Source organism: Passer montanus, unplaced genomic scaffold (assembly GCF_014805655.1).
Source record: "Passer montanus isolate IOZ18808 unplaced genomic scaffold, ASM1480565v1 scaffold2, whole genome shotgun sequence".
Classification (NCBI taxonomy): domain Eukaryota; kingdom Metazoa; phylum Chordata; class Aves; order Passeriformes; family Passeridae; genus Passer; species Passer montanus.
Genome location: NW_024366591.1, coordinates 8,652,509 through 8,673,643, shown reverse-complemented (window position 1 = coordinate 8,673,643; position 21,135 = coordinate 8,652,509). Strand labels below are relative to the sequence as shown.

Sequence of the window (21,135 nt, the reverse complement as noted above, 5' to 3'; positions counted from 1 at the left end):
ATATAAGTTTATTTGCTTAGTACTATTTCCATTGACTGGGTAAAGCAGAACTACATTATCTTCAGCCGTGTATACTTGCTCCTCGTTTGCTTTGGTATCCAACTCTAAATTAATATTATAAAACATTATAATGGGCCTTTCCTGCTGATAGAACACACTGGAACTTCTTAAGTTTCATATTCTTTTGAAAATATGCTCTAAGCTCTAAATTGTGTTTAGAATTTTTTTATTACTTTTTAAATTTAATTATTATTTTAATATGTCCAGACAGAGCAGTTAGAAAAACTTAGAAACTCAGGCACAAATATGAGATATGTATGTTGCTTTTCTAACATTTATATGTTTGGTTAAAGAGCTCCTGCTGTATGCTCCTCCCCCTTCAGTGCTTTAAAAGCAAACTCAGTTAAATCAGTTATCAGCTTTTTAACCCAAAATGTAAGAAAGGAATCTATTATTCTTTACCTGCTGCACTGACAGATAACAGACTTGTGTCATACACATCTGTCATGTCTCATCTTTGTGGCTAGTAAAGAATTAGGAAAGCATAATCGCCAGAAAACAATAAGTCTGCTGAGGGAAAAAAGTGCCCTATTTTGAGGATGGGACCATCTACTACTGTTTTTTCAAAACATGCCTAAGCTATTATTGATATCACCTTCTCAGTGATAGACTCTAGAACCCCACTAGTACTGACATGTGTTTGAATGCTGGAACTCCCTATTCCTATCATTGTATGGATTTTCCTGGAAGGCAGAAGGATATTAAAAATATCTTTTTCTGTTGTCTGCTATTCAATATCAATTATTGCCATCTTTTTAACCTGAACACTTTGTGAAGCAATAATGATGCTAAGCAGTAAAATGTAAGAAATAGATATACTATTACAGGTCTTAACGTGGTCCTATTTAGCTTATTCTCTTCTGTGTAAAATATGTCTGTTTTAATCAGAATTCAGACTGACTAACGTTTGCACATTTTGTCAACAGAGTATAATATACTTTACAGCAAGTTCTCCCAAAATCCTGGACTGGATAAAAGATGAATCCATCCAAAAGATACTGCAGCCTTATGCAAAGTGGCATTATATTGAACGTGACCTTGCGATGTTTAATGTTAACATAGATGAAGATTATGTACCGTGTCTCCAAGGAATAACAAGAGCTAGCTTCTGCAGTGTTTATCTGGACTGGATTCAGTTCTGTGCCAGGAAGAGGGTGGAGGTACGTGTCAGTTTTATTTTTTTTTAGTAGTCTCAGTTTTAGTTCTTGGCATATGAGTGAAATGGTGCATGGCTACTGTTCTACTTGCTCAGGATTAGTAGAATAAAATTTATTTCATATAAGCTTTTAGTTTTAATGTAAAAGGAAAACAGATTTTGTGGAATGGAAAAATATTTTGGGAACTAACCTTGCGCAAAAACTGGAGTCTTAAGGAGCGTGAGTCTTTGAATACATAACCAGTTCTTTACTGTGCAAATTTCCAACAATGTTAATTTTGTCAGCTCTAGAAAGCAGGGATGTATCAAGTGCTCACAGAAGTATTGCCAGAGCAGGCTCCATTCAGAGAATGTCATCAGTGCATTACAGTTCCTTCAGTGTTGACAGTGATTGGTACATTTGCCAAATGTCTGTGATGTCTGTGTATGCTTTTCAGAAATTTGCTTCTATTTGTGTACAGTTGCAGGATGGTAGGGGAGTGCATGGCACACTCCCTGCTGGCACAGGTCACCTCTGACAGCTCGTGGCTCAAACATGAACCACACCACAGAAACGTGTGCAACCACTACAGCTCTGGAAGGTCAAGGGCAGATGTGCAGCTGTGCATTTGCATGCTCTGAGCCACTGAGATTACTGATGGTCAGCAGTTGTTTGTCAGAAATGCACTACTGTATTTCCATGGAATACTCAAAATAGCCCAGAGGGAGAGTACAGTTTCAAACAAGCATATTGCCTCCATCTAATTTTCTGATTATTGCTGATAGTAGCAAAAGTGGAGAAGTGTCTCTTTCCTGGCCACAATGTGCTGTATTTGTGCATTTTTCAATCAGGATCACAGAATGCACATCCCATTACTGACCTTAGCTGCTGTAACACCACTGACTCTTTCTTGAAACATCACCAAATATTTCTGCTGCACTTTGGTTCCTTCTCATGTCTCTGATGCTGAGTACCATTCCATCAGTTCCCCTGCATATCGTTCTTGGCATATGAGTGAAATGGTGCATGGCTACTGTTCTACTTGCTCAGGATTAGTAGAATAAAATTTATTTCATATAAGCTTTTAGTTTTAATGTAAAAGGAAAACAGATTTTGTGGAATGGAAAAATATTTTGGGAACTAACCTTGCGCAAAAACTGGAGTCTTAAGGAGCGTCAGTCTTTGAATACATAACCAGTTCTTTACTGTGCAAATTTCCAACAATGTTAATTTTGTCAGCTCTAGAAAGCAGGGATGTATCAAGTGCTCACAGAAGTATTGCCAGAGCAGGCTCCATTCAGAGAATGTCATCAGTGCATTACAGTTCCTTCAGTGTTGACAGTGATTGGTACATTTGCCAAATGTCTGTGATGTCTGTGTATGCTTTTCAGAAATTTGCTTCTATTTGTGTACAGTTGCAGGATGGTAGGGGAGTGCATGGCACACTCCCTGCTGGCACAGGTCACCTCTGACAGCAGCTCGTGACTCAAACATGAACCACACCACAGAAACGTGTGCAACCACTACAGCTCTGGAAGGTCAAGGGCAGATGTGCAGCTGTGCATTTCCATGCTCTGAGCCACTGAGATTACTGATGGTCAGCAGTTGTTTGTCAGAAATGCACTACTGTATTTCCATGGAATACTCAAAATAGCCCAGAGGGAGAGTACAGTTTCAAACAAGCATATTGCCTCCATCTAATTTTCTGATTATTGCTGATAGTAGCAAAAGTGGAGAAGTGTCTCTTTCCTGGCCACAATGTGCTGTATTTGTGCATTTTTCAATCAGGATCACAGAATGCACATCCCATTACTGACCTTAGCTGCTGTAACACCACTGACTCTTTCTTGAAACATCACCAAATATTTCTGCTGCACTTTGGTTCCTTCTCATGTCTCTGATGCTGAGTACCATTCCATCAGTTCCCCTGCATATCATTATATTGATAATGTTTTCACTGAATTGTCTTCTGAGGCATTTCCAAAACACCATCTCCTCCTACTGGGACTACTTCACTTCTTTTATTTCTCGTCTCCATGTCTCAGCTCCCAAGTTCTGACACACAAAGAATTGCACGGTGTGGGGAAAGCCACTGTTAATTGATGCCTTTCCACTTGTTCTCTGCCTTAGATTTTCAAATTCAATTATTGATTTAGGGATGTCAATAGACTTGAAACATGTAAGTTATACTTCAAAAGGCAAATTAATGCCTGCACTGATGCCATACACATTTATCTTTTTGTTACATGTTTTACCTTTGTTTTTTAATTCACTGACTGTAGAAAAGCACAGTTCATGTAGGAGGTGGGATAAAAAAAATGAAGTTCACTGTACACATAAGCCAGAAAATCAACATATTTTCTAGAAGGAGCTACATTCTCCGTTATAATTGGCTTCAGTTTTAGAGTCAAAGCTCTAAGAAATCACTCATTGAATGGACTGAAATAATAATATGTATCCTCCTGAAGATTAACATGCATGAGGAACATGTTTGTTCCAGTTTTTTCCTCCTGCTAGGTAGCAAAGTTGTCTTTGTGAAAATTTCATTAGAAAACCTCTCCTGAGCTACTAAACATAAATGCAATATTCTGAGTGCTTGTTAAAATGGGTAGTCAGTGTCATCAACCATTTAGATAGTTATTGTTATTCACTGAAAGTGTGTGCCTCTGAACTTTTCCAAAGATATTGTACTTCTGAAATCTGTGGTAAGGTTTCATAGGACCTGTGGTCCATGAAAAGGGTTTTGGCTGTCTCCAATTGCAGTGTCTCCCAACAACAAGGAACCTCCTCCAGTTTAGAATGTCAGGTCTAGGAGGAGTGGAAACAAACAAAAACCCCACAATAAAACATCACCATCACCAAAGCTCATTTCCCTTGGGATCTCAGTACCTGAGAATGGAATGTTCTGTTTCCAGCCAGTGGGCAAAACAAGCTTGCATTTTGCAAAAATCCTCTGATGGTGATGGTCTTCCTTCTTGGTCTGTTTAATTGCAAAGAATGTTTTGGTGTGCAGGTCCAGCTACATGCAAATGTTATGGATGTTACTATTTGTGGTGCTTTTAAATGTGATGTTTGCACTTAAGAGTAACATGCTAATCTTCAAACTTTGTAGCACCTGGACAGCGATGAGGATTCTCCTCTAGTGACACTTTCCTTTGCCTTGTGTATACTGGGTCGGAGAGCTTTGGGAACTGCATCTCACAATATGGCCATCAGGTAATCTTCAGGAATCCCTTTTTCCTCATGTTAAAACAAAGACCTTTGTATTTTTTCACATGATGTAGGATCTCAAGAGAAGATTAGATCAAGGTGAAATCTCATTCCTCCATAAAATGTTTTCTGTCATCCCTGGTCATCTTTTTCTTTGTGGTTGGCTAAATAACTAATGCCACTCTTTATTTCTGTAGGGCAAAGCAGAATTTTTGATTGAAAGAATGGGTGCCAATGGTTATTGCTTGTGTTCACTCATGCCTGGCTACTGGAATGCTGTCCTTCCTCTGGCATTCCAGTAGAAGCAAGAAATCTACAGAAGAGGAAGAAACTGCTGTCATCTGAGTTGTAGTTAGCTAAATAATAATAAATGTGTAAGGGTTCTCCTCTGTATTCCTCAGGGCTGTATTCCTGTTCATTGTGCCACTTCATTCTGGCACCTAAGGAAGGGAGAACTTCTCATCTCCTGAGGCTGCAGCTTTGTCTGCTCTCAGTCTACCTTGCTCATTTGTTCATTCATTCTAAACACTTCTTCCTAGGAACTCTGGTTAATTAAAATATGCTTCATTGAGATGGTTTCTAAATATGCTCTTCAACTTATATTTTCATTAGGGATTCTTCCATTTTCACTGGGAGTTCTGAGTTGTTTGGGTTTTATACAGTATAATTTACACTGTGCTATAGATGAGGCATTTTATTAATGAAATAACGATTATTTTAATTGAGTTTAACTTCCAACATAATTTTAGGCGTTTATTACATTTATTTGAACCCTCTGTGTGCACAGGAGTTTAGTAACAATGGAGAAGCTGAATAAATACAGCTTCTAAGTGACCTTGCTGTGTTGGCACAGAATGGTGAGCAAAGCTACCTAGACCTCTATCGACATGCTCCTTAGAGAGGATTTGTCTTACTAACAAGCAAACAGAGACAGCATGTGTGATTTTGAATGCCTTTTGTTAAAACAGTCTTTTTAAATATTCATTCTAGCTTTGTTATCTGTTGGGACATTTATAACATTTTGCTTTATGTCTTCCATGCAAAATGTTTGTGGCTCACGTGGCTTATTTCTTGTTGTGCTGCTGATTTCTGCTTTCTAAAGTGGCTTTTGTCATCTCTTTTCTACTAGTCTTTGCACATTCCCTTCCTATAGTAGTTTTTTTCTAGGCTGCATTTCTTCTCCCTTCATTTCTATTCACTCAAATTAGTGTGATGTTAGGTGAATCATTGGTATTTTTTAAATAGTCCTGTTTTTTTGATGATCAAAATTTTAGAGTTTGGGAGCATGATGGGAAAGTTTATGTGCATTTATGATATTTGTTTGAGAAAAGATTAAAGTGACTTTTGATCTGTGCCTGCAATAGATAGGTCACAGCGATATTAGGAATTCATCTGAAAATAACATAAAAGCTTCCTAAAACTGTCATCACATTGCATGTACTTTCCATTGGATCTTAAAATCATTACAATGCTTTGGCCCTAGTACAGATACAATAACAATGTCCCCTATTTGTACTGGCTTACATGGTTAGCAGCGAATACAAAGGGATAATATTATCAGAGACTTTCCGAAGTTTAACATGGAAAGTATGAATATTGAGGATAATTATTTGTATAGTGTTCTATAAACATTTTAATAATAATTTCTGGAGTCAGCTATACCATGTCTTTTCAAAATCTGACAAATAGCAATGAACTGAATTACTTCCTTTCTTTTGATAAGTGGACTCTCCATATTTAAAAATACTTTTCTTGGGGAGGGAAGGGCTGCAGAAAGGCAAAAACTGGGGTAGTCATCTGAGGTGCACAGCTCTGTCCCCTTTTTTTATCTGTTCTATATAATCTTCAATTAAGCCCTGGTTTTCTTTTTAAGCCAGTGCTCCAGGGCAGTATCAAATCATTGTATTTTTAAAATGTATTTTGTGACATGAAAGGGACTAAGTGGAAGCTTCTGTTGGTATCTTTTCCAATGCTACTTCACAAAAGCTTTCCCTGGAAAAGTTTCACTGTGGAAAAACTATGTCACTTCCCCACCTGGCTAAATTACCTTTAGTGCATTTCCATTGTCAGACGAATCTGGAGAATTAGAAAGGAATCTGAGTAGCACAGTTGAAGTTATAAATTGCTGCAGCTACAAAACACAACTTTAGCTTGGTAAAATACATTTCTTGTCTTTCAGAATGTACATATCTTAACTGACAAAAACAATTTAGTAGGAATTATTAACTAAGGAGCAAGGTGGATACCCACCTCACATTGAGACCTTTATCAAGAGAAATATGCCAAAGACATTCACTTGAGCATGAAGGGCACCCTACTTAGAGTGTTTATTGCTTCAGACAGATCTGCACAACTTGTTTAAACACAAATGAGCAGCCAGTCAGTGAGACTCCAATAGGAATACAATTACACACCAAGCATGCCAGGGGAAGGAGACTTTGTCCAAGGTGTGCAATGCTGATGAGGCCAGAAGTACATGCTCCCGAGAATTGTCTTCAGGCACTCCTCTCTCTGTGGTTGGCAGAGCACAGCAGCTCTCAGCAAGGGTGATCTCGAGTGTTCTGCTGGTCCTTGCCTCCAGCTCTCACACTGCTGCAGGTCGGCATTCAGTCATGAGGCAGAGGTACTTGAGGTCGCCAGAAGTGGGAGGAACATTTCCTTGAGTGATGCTTCACAGTCCTTTTCTTTGAAAAGGTGACACGATATTTTGGGAACCCAGTGGTGATGAAGAGGGTTTTCGTTTTCTCAGGAATGGTCAGAGCAGGCAGTCCCTCCGCCAGATGTGTGCATGAGAGGAAGATGTACCACATGTATGAGGTTGGAACTAAATGATCTTTAAGGTCTCTTCTAACCTAGGCCATTCCATGACCCTGGCTGTTGGGGTGTGGCTCATTTTGTCAGAGCTCAGGGCTCCTAACATGTTTTATCACACCCAAACGCTGGATTACAAAAATAGAGATATAGAGATTTAGATTACTCTGGTAAGCCCTGAGAATTTACCTTGAACATCATCTCAGGACTTTCTATTAACTTTCTCTGTGGAGCATCTTGTGTACAACATTGCTAGAGCAGTTGGGATGAGTTTGAGGTGTAAGGGTCAGGTAGGCATCGTGCTCTTCTCAGTGTATGAAGCGTTTCAGGTGTTCAGTGGAAGCAAACCAGCCAGGAATCTGCTGTGCTCTGCAGTTCATGTTTCATTCTCGGAGGTGACTATGCAGATAGAAGGAAACTTCCTCTGGACTAAATCTAGTCCTTGCTGTGTCTTGGAGGAGTGACAGTCATCCAAATGCTGTGCAGTGGAGCAAAGGTAATGTTACCATGGGCTGTGCACTACAGAGTTGAGAGTCAAGTTTACATTGTGTATGCAAACTATCAATTTGCACTCATTTACACATGATTTTGTCTAATCTATTAATCAGCAAATGTCACTGTGTAAACCAAGATTTTAAATGCTTTTATATAATGTATGTAAATAATTATTCACTGTACCTGTTCATGTAAATGTCAGTAGAAACCTAGCATTAACACTAGATTACATAATAAATGTGTTCATTAAGGAGGCAGAACATTGCAATGCAAATTACTTGCTCTTTTAAACTGTCATTAGCAGGCATCCTGCACAAAATGCAATTTGAAGAATGACATGACATTACCATTAATTTATTCAAATATGGGTGATATGTTTAGTTGTGTACTTGTTAAAAATTACAGAATAATTCTATTCAGCTACTAAAGCTACTAGTAAAGAAATATTTGGTAAAAATTTCAAATTTGGAAAAATACAAGTGTCTCAATAAAGCGTCTCTCATCAGATACTTCCAACACTACCAAGACTGGCTGCTCAGGTTCTCCAAGCTCAGTTTGGACAAAGGGTCATTCCAAGGAATGCCTTTGCCTGAGGAACTGCTGCTCACTTTGAAACCCAGGGAAGAAGCTGGCCCCACTTGTCTCTTCCCACCTGGTCACCCCACTGCACTGCCCAGCATCTGAGGGAAGGGTAGACACAGAGGGCATGGCCATGGCACCACAGGGTGCTGCACTGCTGGTGCTGCACTGCTGGTGGGTGTCCAAGCAGACAGTGCAACTTGATGTCTGCCAGAGCTGAGCGGGGCAGAAAAGTTTGACTCTTAGCTCACAACCACTGTCATCTAAAATATCCAATTAGAAGGGCTACCACTGAAAATATTTCAGGTGAACTGTGACATTCAGGTCATTACTAGCTCACAGACATGCCTGTCCCTTTATTCCTTAAATAAACCTACAGTTAACATTGGAGAAGGTCTGCAAATACACACAGAGATATCCAGCTCATTAGTCTGCATCCATACTGTTTTCAGGCTGGCACTAAATGCTTTTAGTTTCAGCTGTCAGAGCAGCATAAGGATTGCAGTAGGAGGGAGTATTTGCTTTGGCACTGTTGCCCTCCCTCTGGTGTTTGTGGCACTACTTAATCCCCTCTTTTCTGCATCTTCAAGGGGCTGACGGTTCCCACGCACCTACCAGCCTTGTTCTAAAATAGCTTGCAGTTGTGACAGCAGCTTTTCAGGTTGTTAGCTCAGAGGGTTGGAAATGTTGCCAGATAGCGTAGTTATGTCTCTTACAGATTAATGTTGTTTTCTTTGACATGTAATTTTACCTTAACTTGTTTTTAAAATATTTTGAACCAGCCTGTAACTACAGCAGATTACTAATTGAGGTATGTTAAAAGTGGGCCAAGAAAACAGCAACAACCTTGAGTGAGGCCTGAGATCAAAGTGGTTGAGAGTCAGGCCTGAGATCAAAGTGGTTGACTTTTACAGCTTCGTAATAATCTCATTAGTGTCTTCAGCAGAGAGCATAACAATGGGAAGAATAACAAGAGCTGTATCTTATATGGATTAAGGAGGCTGCGTGTTACAGAAGTAATGGCTTGAGATAGTGTCACATTATAGGCAGAATGTACCCAAAAGCCTCATTACAATTGGCAGGAGAATAAAAGATGCCCATGGTTTTGTGAATACAGCAATCTCCTCCAGACCACTCTGGTGGAAAATACAATACATAAAATAATTGACTCTCAGCCTCTCACAACTACTGCCACCACTGATTTGCTCCTTGTAGCAGTCATGTTTGTTCTTAAAAATCCCCTGAGTTAGAGAACTTATTATGCAGGGGGATGCCAAATGGATGAGCCTCCCCTAAGCCCAGGGAGAGCTGTATACGCTTCTCCTCGCTCCCTCTGCTGATGCTGGACTGCAGTTTGTATGGCTGTCCTAGTCCTGGCCATGCCTTCAGCACATCCTGCTGTTCACAGCAGCCTGTTTGGCTGGTGCTGATGCCTGTAAGGCACTTTGATGTGGATGCAAACTCTCTGTCTGCTCTGGTGTCCAGATTTGACTCAGAGAGCCTCCCAAGATGTAAAATCCCGTTCTCTCTCCTGCCTACTCCTCCCTTTGTCCCAGCCAACTTTTCAGAGCAAATACAGGGGGTGCTATGTGAGGAGAAACTATGCTACAGATCATCATTAGATGCAGCTTTTAACATTTCATCCTGGGAAGAATATTTAGGTACAGAAGTTGTTTTGTTTGGTTTTTTTTTCCAGGCAAGGATTCAGCTGTGTATGCTGATGTTGTCTGGTGGGTGGGCAAGTGAGGGCAGCCTTCCTGACATGTAGCTTTTTCAAAGGGGGTGACAGTCACATATTTCACCATGCTGGCTGCACTCACCATTCTTCCCCCATCCTCGTTCTAGGGCTTTCCTAGCTATTAAGCAGGGTTTGAGTATATTATCATTCTGTGGAGATGATGGATTGAAGGTCAGTAGGGACCAGGACTCAGTCCTTAAGGACACATATGAACTCCCACTGAAATCAGTGCTTGCATATCCTGAACATCTGAGTGTCTGTCTCACATAGGCATATTTTAATACATAACTTAGACACTAATAAATGCAAATAAGTTAAAAATTCATAAAAATTTCTCTGTACTCTTTATGTTCCCAGCATGACAGCAGCCCTGCCTTTCTGGCTAGTTTTGGTCCCACTGCTTAGTTGATTTGTATTACATGATGCTTTCATGGAGAAAATCAGTATCAAGTTGTTTCTCTGGTAACAACATATGTATTTCCACTTTAATTTCTAAGACATGCTACCCACCAAGAGCAAAATTAGAATGCCTTTCAGCTGAAGCTGGCCAGGCATTCTCCCAGTCTCTTCTTCATCTGTCTGAGAAGAGAATATATTGAAAAGATTTTTTTTCTTTTTTATAAGATAATTAAGAAAGCTCAATTATGTGGAAAAATTATGTGTCCTCTAGAGAAAGGCTGAGCAGTAATGAAAACTACTAACATCTTAATACAGCTTCTCCCCTGAGTCTTTACAATCCAAAAGATCAATTGTAAGAGTGAGTAGAATCTTAGCAGGTAGATGAAACTGTATCCTGTGGGTTTTCAAGATATGCCTGTTTTTAATAGATGGTTGTGTTTTCCTTAATTTTGATATCACTTCTTCACAGCACCATTGGGACACCAGTCACCTACAAGCATTATACAAGTGACAGTGGCATAGGAGTTTTGTAATTCAGGGTGCAGATCAGAGCTAAAGGGTCATGGTTTCCTTTCACAAAGTTCTTGCACAACCATCTTCTAACAACTACCTGATTTTGTAGCTTTTACCTTGTGTTTATATCTCACAACCGGGTAAACCATCATGCAAGGCCAGGCAGAACTGCCTGCATCTAGTTCCTTATGTTAGAATAAAGAAACCCAGTGTGTATTTGCTTTAGGGCTCATTGTTTGACTAGGAAGCATCTGTTGGTTGATTCCTGCTCTCACCTGGTTTGCTGAACAGCTCTGAAATTTAGTATTCTCAGTATATCTGCTTTAATATTCACATTTAGGTTTGAATGTTGTGAGAAAGGTCTTAGATTTCCTGAAAGTCTTTTTTTCTATTATTATTTTTCACTTACAAGGAGAAGTGAAGTGCTAACAGGACTGATCAATAAACTTTCAAATAAGGAGGCAGCTTCTGCTGGCTGCACAGGGAGTGCAGCTGGCACTCTGACCTGGTCTCTTTGGCACAGCTGCAGAGAAGCAGCAGTGCCCTAAGGCACCCTGTGACTTAGTCACCCATCCTGAGGGCATCCTTCATTCCATTCATCTCATAGCCAGTCATTTACAGAGCACACAAAAGGAAAACTGCCTCTCCCAAGGAATGTTTTTTTGTCAGAGAAATGTGATGTGACCCCTGCTTTACACCCACCGCAAGCACTCGCCGTGGGCTGGAGGGTCACCTGTCACTGCACGGGTCAGCACGGGGCTGGTGACTGACAGATCTGGCTTGGAGAGATGGGAATGGCTTCTGGGAGTGACTGCTGCCTTTCTCTTACAGCTTGGATTCCTTCCTTTATGGGCTCCATGCACTGTTTAAAGGAGACTTCCGCATAGCAGCGAAAGACGAGTGGGTCTTTGCAGACATGGATCTGTTGCATAAGGTTGTTGCCCCAGCAATCCGAATGTCTCTGAAGCTACACCAGGTGGGGCATTTATTTATGTATTTATTTTTAACATTTACTATTGTGTCTGTTTTCTTATGAAAATGTGAAATACTTTAGCAACTGTCCGAAGGAGAAAAAAAAATAAATTAGGTATTTGCCACCTTATTCTAAGAAACATCCTTCACCAAGATGGAAGAGTTTGAACTTATTTATTTTGTATTCACTTGATGTTCTTTTCTGAAGCCCCTGCCTGCCCCGTTTGAAGCCACTTTGCAGAGCTTGACCTTAACCTTTTGGGGCTCCCGGCCTCCTCCCTGTCATGGCCTCCCCCTCCCCCACCCAGACGCAGCTGGGCAGGGGAGAGGTCGGACCTTACTCACCCACGCCAGATTCCCAAAGAGGAAGTTCTTTGGGAATCTCCTGCTTTTAACCCCCGTGTGTTCTCAGAGGCGTATCCAGACTCTTAGTGGCCACATCAAATGCCAATTTTGAATTTGGCCACTGATTGGCCGGACTTAGACTTTTCTAGAAACACATTTCCGGCCAATCCACGACACCTGGTTTGCTGAACAGCTCTGAAATTTAGTATTCTCAGTATATCTGCTTTAATATTCACATTTAGGTTTGAATGTTGTGAGAAAGGTCTTAGATTTCCTGAAAGTCTTTTTTTCTATTATTATTTTTCACTTACAAGGAGAAGTGAAGTGCTAACAGGACTGATCAATAAACTTTCAAATAAGGAGGCAGCTTCTGCTGGCTGCACAGGGAGTGCAGCTGGCACTCTGACCTGGTCTCTTTGGCACAGCTGCAGAGAAGCAGCAGTGCCCTAAGGCACCCTGTGACTTAGTCACCCATCCTGAGGGCATCCTTCATTCCATTCATCTCATAGCCAGTCATTTACAGAGCACACAAAAGGAAAACTGCCTCTCCCAAGGAATGTTTTTTTGTCAGAGAAATGTGATGTGACCCCTGCTTTACACCCACTGCAGGCACTCGCCGTGGGCTGGAGGGTCACCTGTCACTGCACGGGTCAGCACGGGGCTGGTGACTGACAGATCTGGCTTGGAGAGATGGGAATGGCTTCTGGGAGTGACTGCTGCCTTTCTCTTACAGCTTGGACTCCTTCCTTTATGGGCTCCATGCACTGTTTAAAGGAGACTTCCGCATAGCAGCGAAAGACGAGTGGGTCTTTGCAGACATGGATCTGTTGCATAAGGTTGTTGCCCCAGCAATCCGAATGTCTCTGAAGCTACACCAGGTGGGGCATTTATTTATGTATTTATTTTTAACATTTACTATTGTGTCTGTTTTTTTATGAAAATGTGGAATACTTTAGCAACTGTCCAAAGGAGGAAAAAAAAAATAAATGGTATTTGCCACCTTATTCTAAGAAACATCCTTCACCAAGATGGAAGAGTTTGAACTTATTTATTTTGTATTCACTTGATGTTCTTTTCTGAAGCCCCTGCCTGCCCCGTTTGAAGCCACTTTGCAGAGCTTGACCTTACATTTTTCATCAAAAGAAAGCAGAAAATCTTGTCATATTTTACTTGTGTGGATACTATAAAGGTGGTTTCTAAATTGAAGGGAAATCCATTGATTATGCTGATTTCAATGCTAATTTCAGGTCCAACTCTGTATAGCTTGGAGTTGATTTTGTTCCTGCTGTGGCACATTATGATTTAGTATCATATACTTTTATCATTAATGATATTTATAATTGTTCTGGATGTTACTGAACTGCTGTGAATTTGTATCTGCTTCTTTGACACAATAATTTTATGATGTTATCGCTGGCCGTGGTGCTGCTGGATGAAATTTCAGTTTTGTGGTATTTGTTGATGGATTCCCAGTCTGTGCTATTGTTTGTGTTGTTTTGTGAATAAAAATCAAAATTTCCACAAGAACTGTGGACTGTCCTGGGTGATATCTGCCGGGGTCGGCTGTCAGTTGTCTCTGCCCCAGCACGGGAAAAGGTGGTTCTGGGCAGGCCGCGCTCTCGAAGAAGGAGTCTGGACTCTTGCTTTTTGGTCTTCAGTTGAGTTTATTATTTCTTATCTACAAAGTTTTTCTGTCTGTCCAGCCGAGGTCTGATCGGCAAGACAGCCAAAGGCACTCTCTCCCGCCCACGGGGCAGTTGTCTCTTTTATAGGTGTCATTTCTTTAGAAGGATCAAAGTCAAGCCACCAGGTACTTTTGGCAACATTCCAGGACCTCCGAGCCCCCCAAGGGTTGTCTCGGTAGCTCTGGACATCCGGAGTGATGTACTGAGTTCCCACAATATCTCTCTCCAACTTACCCAAAAGCTCTGCCTCCCACAATTTCACACTCCATTAAAAAAAAAAAAAAAAAAAAGATAAGCTGGTATTCTCCAAGTGTCTTTGTCCAGTGTAGTCATGAGACCAGAACAGGTTACAATAAAACTGAAATTGTACCTTTCTATATCACTGTTAAATGAACCTCCTAAAAGATATTCTTTATCAAGTGTCAAGTCACTTGGAGGGGGCCAGCTGTTTGGAAAGCCAGTATTTTGTTTACTCTCAATATTGTGTTTTCACTAATGTACCTGACCTGTTCAATACTTTTTCCTGTATGACCAGGACCAGTTCACGTGCCCAGATGAGTATGAGGACCCAGCAGTTTTGTACGAAGCCATCCAATCCTTTGAAGAAAAGGTTGTGATTTGTCATGAAGGGGACCCGGCCTGGCGCAGCGCAGTCCTGTCCAACAGGGAGGAGCTGCTGACTCTCAGACATGTGGTAGATGAAGGAGCAGATGAATATAAAGTTATCATGCTCCACAAAAGCTACCTGAGCTTCAAGGTGATCAAGGTACATATGCCATCTTTCTAATGCTGCAGTAATTTAGGGCTGTGGTAACTAATACTATTTCTGAGTAATGTGGCCGAAAGGAGAAGTTAATTGTAGTTTTTAAATCAGGGACAGGAGGCCAAAGGAGCTCTCTTCAGCTGACCTCCATTTTGCTATCCATGTTTGTGTCTCTGAAATAACATTCCAGGCTTTACCAGGGAGTAGCTGCAAAAGTTCATAAAAAGCTGTTGGTGCAAAGACATCATGATGTGTTTGCACACTCAGCCACTGCCATCCTACTTAGATCCTGTAGTTCTGCATCTCTAGTAACAACTGTTTTTTGCACGATCTGCATGTTTTAACTCACCTGCAGGTCAACAAGGAGTGTGTCAGAGGGCTTTGGGCTGGCCAGCAGCAGGAACTGATTTTCTTACGCAATCGTAACCCGGAGAGAGGAAGCATCCAGAACAATAAACAGGTGTTGCGGAACTTAATTAATTCTTCATGTGATCAGCCACTGGGATATCCAATGTATGTTTCCCCCTTAACCACCTCGTACCTTGGGACACACAGCCAACTGAGGAACATTTGGGGGGGACCTGTCAGTTTGGACAACATTAAAAAGTGGTTCAAATCCAAGTGGTTAAGGTAGGTGTTAAATTTTGGCTATGCTGATAAGAGACCCTGCAGTCTCAGTTTCCTGTATTTTCTGTTAAAAGAGAATAATTCTGTATTGTTATCTATGAGTAAAAAAATTAATTGCAAGTAATTCAGAATTTAACAAAATAGTGGTGCAAATAGAACAGAAAGAAAATCCATTAACTCATTCATGACAAAGCTTTCTACATGCTCAACAAGAGTCATTCAAGTCACACTGCACTACAGACACTTCCCCATTCCATGGAATTTCACTGTTTATGCCATCTAAATAAGGGTATCTTTTCTGTAACTCTGACCATGAGTAAATGTGCTGGTGGATTTTGGTGAGTTATGCTCCGAAGCTTTGGAAGTTAGATATCCGCTCCCAAGTTACTGTTCTTGACCAAAGCACACCTGAAAATGTTCTTGCTGTTCACCAAAACTGCCTGACTTCCCCCAGCTGTGCATGATCAGTACCTGACACTGCATCTCCCAATCCTGCTTGCACTTTTCACACAGCAATTCATACACCCTTTCCCTGCCCTCATTCCCTGCCCTATTGCCACTGTAGCTGAGGAAAGGCAGGGCACCATGGAGACACAGTGGGAGCCAGCTCGCATACCAAGACCTGTGTTAAAATGTCAATATTATATCTAGTGGCTTAACATGCTAGATTCCCACCGTGCTGCCCATCCCTCTCAACTGTCTCCAGCCCATTCCTCTTTGCTACTTGGTAACCTCATGCAGAAGCTAATCTTGGGAGACCACTGTGACATTAGATAAAGAGCCCTAAGGTTATTTCAGGGTTCCAAAGCCAATAAACACAGCGAAGGGTCATATACAATTGGCTTGTGTCCTATACAATTTTGTTCCAAGAAAGCTTGTCACACCATCATCTTTGCCATCTCGTAAAATATCAGAAGACCTGCAGCGGTGTCAGAGAGAACACTCTTTGAGGGCACCTAACACTGGTGACACAAATTTTCATGTGCAACAACCGTCTGACCCTGTGTGTGTTTCTGCAAACAGAATGCGAAAGGACTGCCATGCAGCAGCTCACCATGAGAGAGGCAATGTTGAAGAGGTGGATAGTGCAGGGGGGTCTTCATCTAGCAACAATTCCACAGGGAATTCAAGCCAGAGCAGTAGCTCACAGCCCACCAGGGATGGAACCCCTCAGCTGCAAACTTCATCTCAAGAGGTCCACCAGCGGGCAGGTATTTGCACAATTTACTTGCCTTTCTCTGGAGTCTTCTCCTGGGGGGTCACATGGGCAGATGCCTTTGGGGTGTCCTCAAATGCAGTGGAAAACTAATTTTAGAAAGAGAGTGCAGATTTGTCTCTCCTAATGACCAAGAACGTGTAGGAGATTGTGGCCTGATATTGTTCCAGGTATTTACTGTGAGGGTGTAACACAAATGTGATTTACCAAAGGTTCCACTGTCAAAGTCCATTATGGGAAATTTTTGGCCTAGCAGGTGCCACTAAGAATGCCAGAATGAGAAATGCAGATGGGAGGGAGTGTACACATGCCATGCAGGGAGCCTGTACCACAGTGAACCTCTGTTTATTGTTGGCTGGTAACAGCAGAAAGAAAGCATGCAAAAATCTTAATTATCTTGGAAGGACCATGGCAATTTATTTGAGGAATTGGTTTGGCTGCTCATCAGTGCATGTGGAGAACAAACAAATAGAAAATAGTTTCTTATGTCTATATAGCAGTTACCAAGACAAAATCAAATGTTGCCAATCATTCTGTCAGCTAACAGCTGAGCCCTTCCCAAATTATGGATTCAAAAGTGCTTCAGACATATTTGCAAGGTGGAACAGCCTTTACACTGGAAATATATGCTATGAGGGTGTAACACAAATGTGATTTACCAAAGGTTCCACTGTCAAAGTCCATTATGGGAAATTTTTGGCCTAGCAGGTGCCACTAAGAATGCCAGAATGAGAAATGCAGATGGGAGGGAGTGTACACATGCCATGCAGGGAGCCTGTACCACAGTGAACCTCTGTTTATTGTTGGCTGGTAACAGCAGAAAGAAAGCATGCAAAAATCTTAATTATCTTGGAAGGACCATGGCAATTTATTTGAGGAATTGGTTTGGCTGCTCATCAGTGCATGTGGAGAACAAACAAATAGAAAATAGTTTCTTATGTCTATATAGCAGTTACCAAGACAAAATTAAATGTTGCCAATCATTCTGTCAGCTAACAGCTGAGCCCTTCCCAAATTATGGATTCAAAAGTGCTTCAGACGTATTTGCAAGGTGGAACTAGTGGCCTTTACACTGGAAATATATGCTGAGTAATAAGGATAAGCAATTGTTCGGACAGTCACATCTAGAGGTCAATGGTCCAGAGTCCTGATGGACATCAGTGACAAGTGGTGTCCCTCGGGGGTCCATTCTGGGACCACTGTTATTTAATATCATCATTTAATGTCTTCATAGACAAAGGGATTGAGTGCACCCTCAGCAAATTTGCAGATGACACTGAGCTGACTGGTGCAGTTGACACAGCTGAAGGATGGGATGCCATCCAGGTGGACCTGCACAAGCTCAAGCAGAGGGCCCATGGGAATCTCATGCAGTTTAACAAGTGCAAGGCGCTGCACTTGGGTCAGGGGAATCTCTGGTATCAGCACAGGCTGGGGATGAACAGATGGAGAGCAGCCCTGTGAGAAGGACTTGGGGTTGCTGGTGAGTGCGAGGCTGGATGTGACCCAGCCATGGGCCCTCCCAGCCCAGAAACCAAACGTGTACTGGGCTGCATCCAAAGCAGTGTGGGCAGCAGGGCCAGGGAGGGGATTCTGTCCCTCTGCACTGCTCTGGTGAGACCACACCTGCAGTGCTGCCTCCAGCTCTGGGGCACCCAGCACAGGAAGGACATCAACACATTGGAGCAGGTCCAGAGAAGGGGTACTAAGATAATTACGTATGAGGAAAGGCAAAGAGAATTGAGTTTGTACAACCTGGAGAAGAGAAGGCTTTGGGGTGACCTAATTGCAACTTTCCAGAACCTGAAGTGAGTTCATAAGATGGAAAGTGATTTTTTACAAGAACATGGAGTGAACAAGGGGAATGGCTTCAAACTGAAAGAGGGTTTAGGGGTTTAATTGGATATTAGGGGGAAAAAACCTGTACTGTGAGGGCAGTGAGGCACTGGATCATGTTGCCCAGAGAAGTTGTAGATGCCCCATTCCTGCAAGTATTCAAGGCTGGGTTGGATGTGGCTTTGAGCAACCTAATCTAGTAATAGGTGTGCCTGTCCACAGCAGGGAGGTTGGAACTAGACAAGCTCTAAGGTCCCTTACAACCCAAACCATTCTAGGGTTCTAAGTTTGCCAGTGGGTGACTGAGATCTATCACTGTGGGCTCAGCACTTGTAATGTAAAGCCAATCAATTCTACATTTCAACAAGCTTGTGACATTATTGTATAAAGCAGAGAACTTGAGGGGTTTGACACTTGTTTGCTTCCTGTTAGATCATTTTGACCTATCATTAAAGATAATAGGCAGAACTGGAATAAATCTTGCCCTGAATATAAATTACATTGCAAGAATAAAATAACTGCAGCTTTTAATTGTGTCTAGTGTTAGAAGAATCCCCATGTGCATACTCCTAACTTGACAAAACAGTAATCAGAGTAGCTAACTTAATTGTGATATAATGATCCTGAGCATACCATACAATAAAGTAAGTTAATTGTGAGTTGTTGAAAAGAACATATTGATTGGATGCCCAGAAAAACATAATCAAGAGAGAAAGTCACACTTAGATAAGAAAAGCAACCTGGCTTTTGTTAAGACATGCACAACAAATCCAAGGAAATGGTAGCAAATAGAAATCCATATTCACTCCTAATATATTGTAGAAAATGAAACAAGAAGAATTTTTTGGCTAGGGCCATTAGAGACAAAAAAATGAAAGTGGGGCTTGTGGCTGTTTAGTTTTAAATAGTATTTAGAAGCAACAGAAGTCCTAGCAGTGGTCTTGATCTGTCACTGTATAGAAAGGCAGAGTTGCCAATATGCAGTATGCAGAAACAAGAAAATAAATGTCTGGTTTATTTTGGGAAAAAACACAGATAATGTATTTCTATGATCTGATCATGAAACAGTTCCTTCCATCCTAACAGCTACAAAGAACATGAAAGTGTGGCTATCAAAGCTATATGCTTAATTGAGCAAAACCAAATGACTCATTCAGGAAGGGTTTTAAGAGAGCTGGTTAAAAAACAAGCTCTGTTCGATCTTCAATAAGTATCAGGACATCAAGGCAATACCACAGCATTGGAAAAGAACTTATCTATGCCTGTTAAAAATCATAACACTGTTGTCCTGCCACATACAGTCCTAGTGCCCTAATTTAAGGACATTTTTGGTTTGGAAGCACTTCAAAGAAGAGCCAAAAAATGATCAAAATTCTGGGAAATACGTCCTCTATTGAAAGAGAAAATGCTTTCCAGCAATTTGTATTGTAAGAGATGCCTTGATTGTAGTCTGTAAGTGTTTACCTGGGTAACAAAAGGTGACCAAAGACCATTGGTGTCAGCAGACTTGGATGTAACAAAACTAAACAAATTCAGATTTGAAATCAAGAACACATTTTTAATATTAAGAGAGTAAATAAATAGTGAAAGAAGAGACTAAGGGTTAGTGTGGATTCTCTGTGACTGGAGATATGGGATGCATTTTTTAAAATGACAGTAGCAACTAATGAAACTGTACAGGAATTAATTCTGGGAAATCCTATGGCCCATGCTATACAGGACAGCAGACTAGATAATCATAGCAATGCCTTCTAGATTCATAATCTGTGCATCAAGTGCATTTAACTTCTTAATATTTCATACTGTGTTTTGCAGCCTGGTACCACTGAGTGCAAAATGCAATGAAAGCCCTATATTAAAGTGCAACCAAAATCAGGAGCACTGGAAACATGTGGGGCTCTCCCCCAAAGTTTCCTTATTTCATTATGCAGTTTACAGAACAGCCTTTGTTTTTCTAAGTGTTTTCAGGGACAGAGTTTTTTAGGCATAGATGTGGGTGGTCTCCTGCCCAATGCTCCAGCCACCGTGCTTGGGATGAATATAGAATACTTTTGGACAGGGGTCAGCTTCACGATTTAAATCACAGATGTTTGGCCACGTTAGCCACGGTGCAAAATAACACACCACAGCCCCTCTGTTCTTAATTCCAGTCCTTTCTTTTTATTTAAGAAAGGCAACCTCTTGAAATAACCATCAGATGTAGAAAGCAAAGCACTTAAGCAGAACCCCAGGGTTTGTCGAACCCGAATCCCTGCGGAGGCCAAACGTGCGCACAGCTGTGGACATGGCAGGCAGGCCTGGCACCCCTCACAGCCCATGAAGGACAGAGGACACTGGCAGAGCAGCACACAGGGGCCATGGAATCACAGAATATCCTGAGTTGGAGGGGACCTACAAGGACCATCGAAGTCTAACTCCCGGCTCTGCAAGGACCACCCCAAGAATCACATCCTGTGTCTGAGAGCGTTGTCCAGGAGCTTCCAAGAGCCACGTGTGTCTGTCCCATCATTCTCCAGCAGAGATCTTGAGGCTCTTATTAGTTAGGAAAATTATTTTTTTATTGTTTGGAGTATAAAAGTGGAGCTAAAGATACATTGTAAATGAGGTGTGAAAGTGTCCAACACTTGCCAAACCAACTAGTTTTTAGTGAGCTCCAGTTAGGTAGTAGCCCAGCTCTGCTCATCTGACTTTATGCCAAGTTACCTAAATTCTCTGCTTCAGCATTTGAAAAATGGGAATAATGATACCAG

The 21,135-nt window shown here is 41.4% G+C and overlaps 1 protein-coding gene across 5 annotated transcripts in view; it reads left to right on the top strand.

The window, feature by feature from the left end:
* The window catches only part of PCNX2 (pecanex 2), a 159,494-nt gene that overhangs the window by 130,416 nt on the left and 7,943 nt on the right, over positions 1-21,135 (top strand). For 3 of the 5 annotated variants that reach the window (XM_039707239.1, XM_039707238.1, XM_039707237.1), the window contains 6 exons: positions 987-1,220; positions 4,309-4,412; positions 12,992-13,136; positions 14,479-14,709; positions 15,062-15,336; positions 16,357-16,544. In XM_039707239.1, coding sequence (XP_039563173.1) covers positions 987-1,220; positions 4,309-4,412; positions 12,992-13,136; positions 14,479-14,709; positions 15,062-15,336; positions 16,357-16,544 — 1,177 coding nt within the window. Of the gene's footprint in view, positions 1-986; positions 1,221-4,308; positions 4,413-11,772; positions 11,918-12,991; positions 13,137-14,478; positions 14,710-15,061; positions 15,337-16,356; positions 16,545-21,135 lie in introns of all 5 variants that reach the window. The other 2 variants (XR_005627247.1, XM_039707241.1) reach the window with 2 other exon arrangements.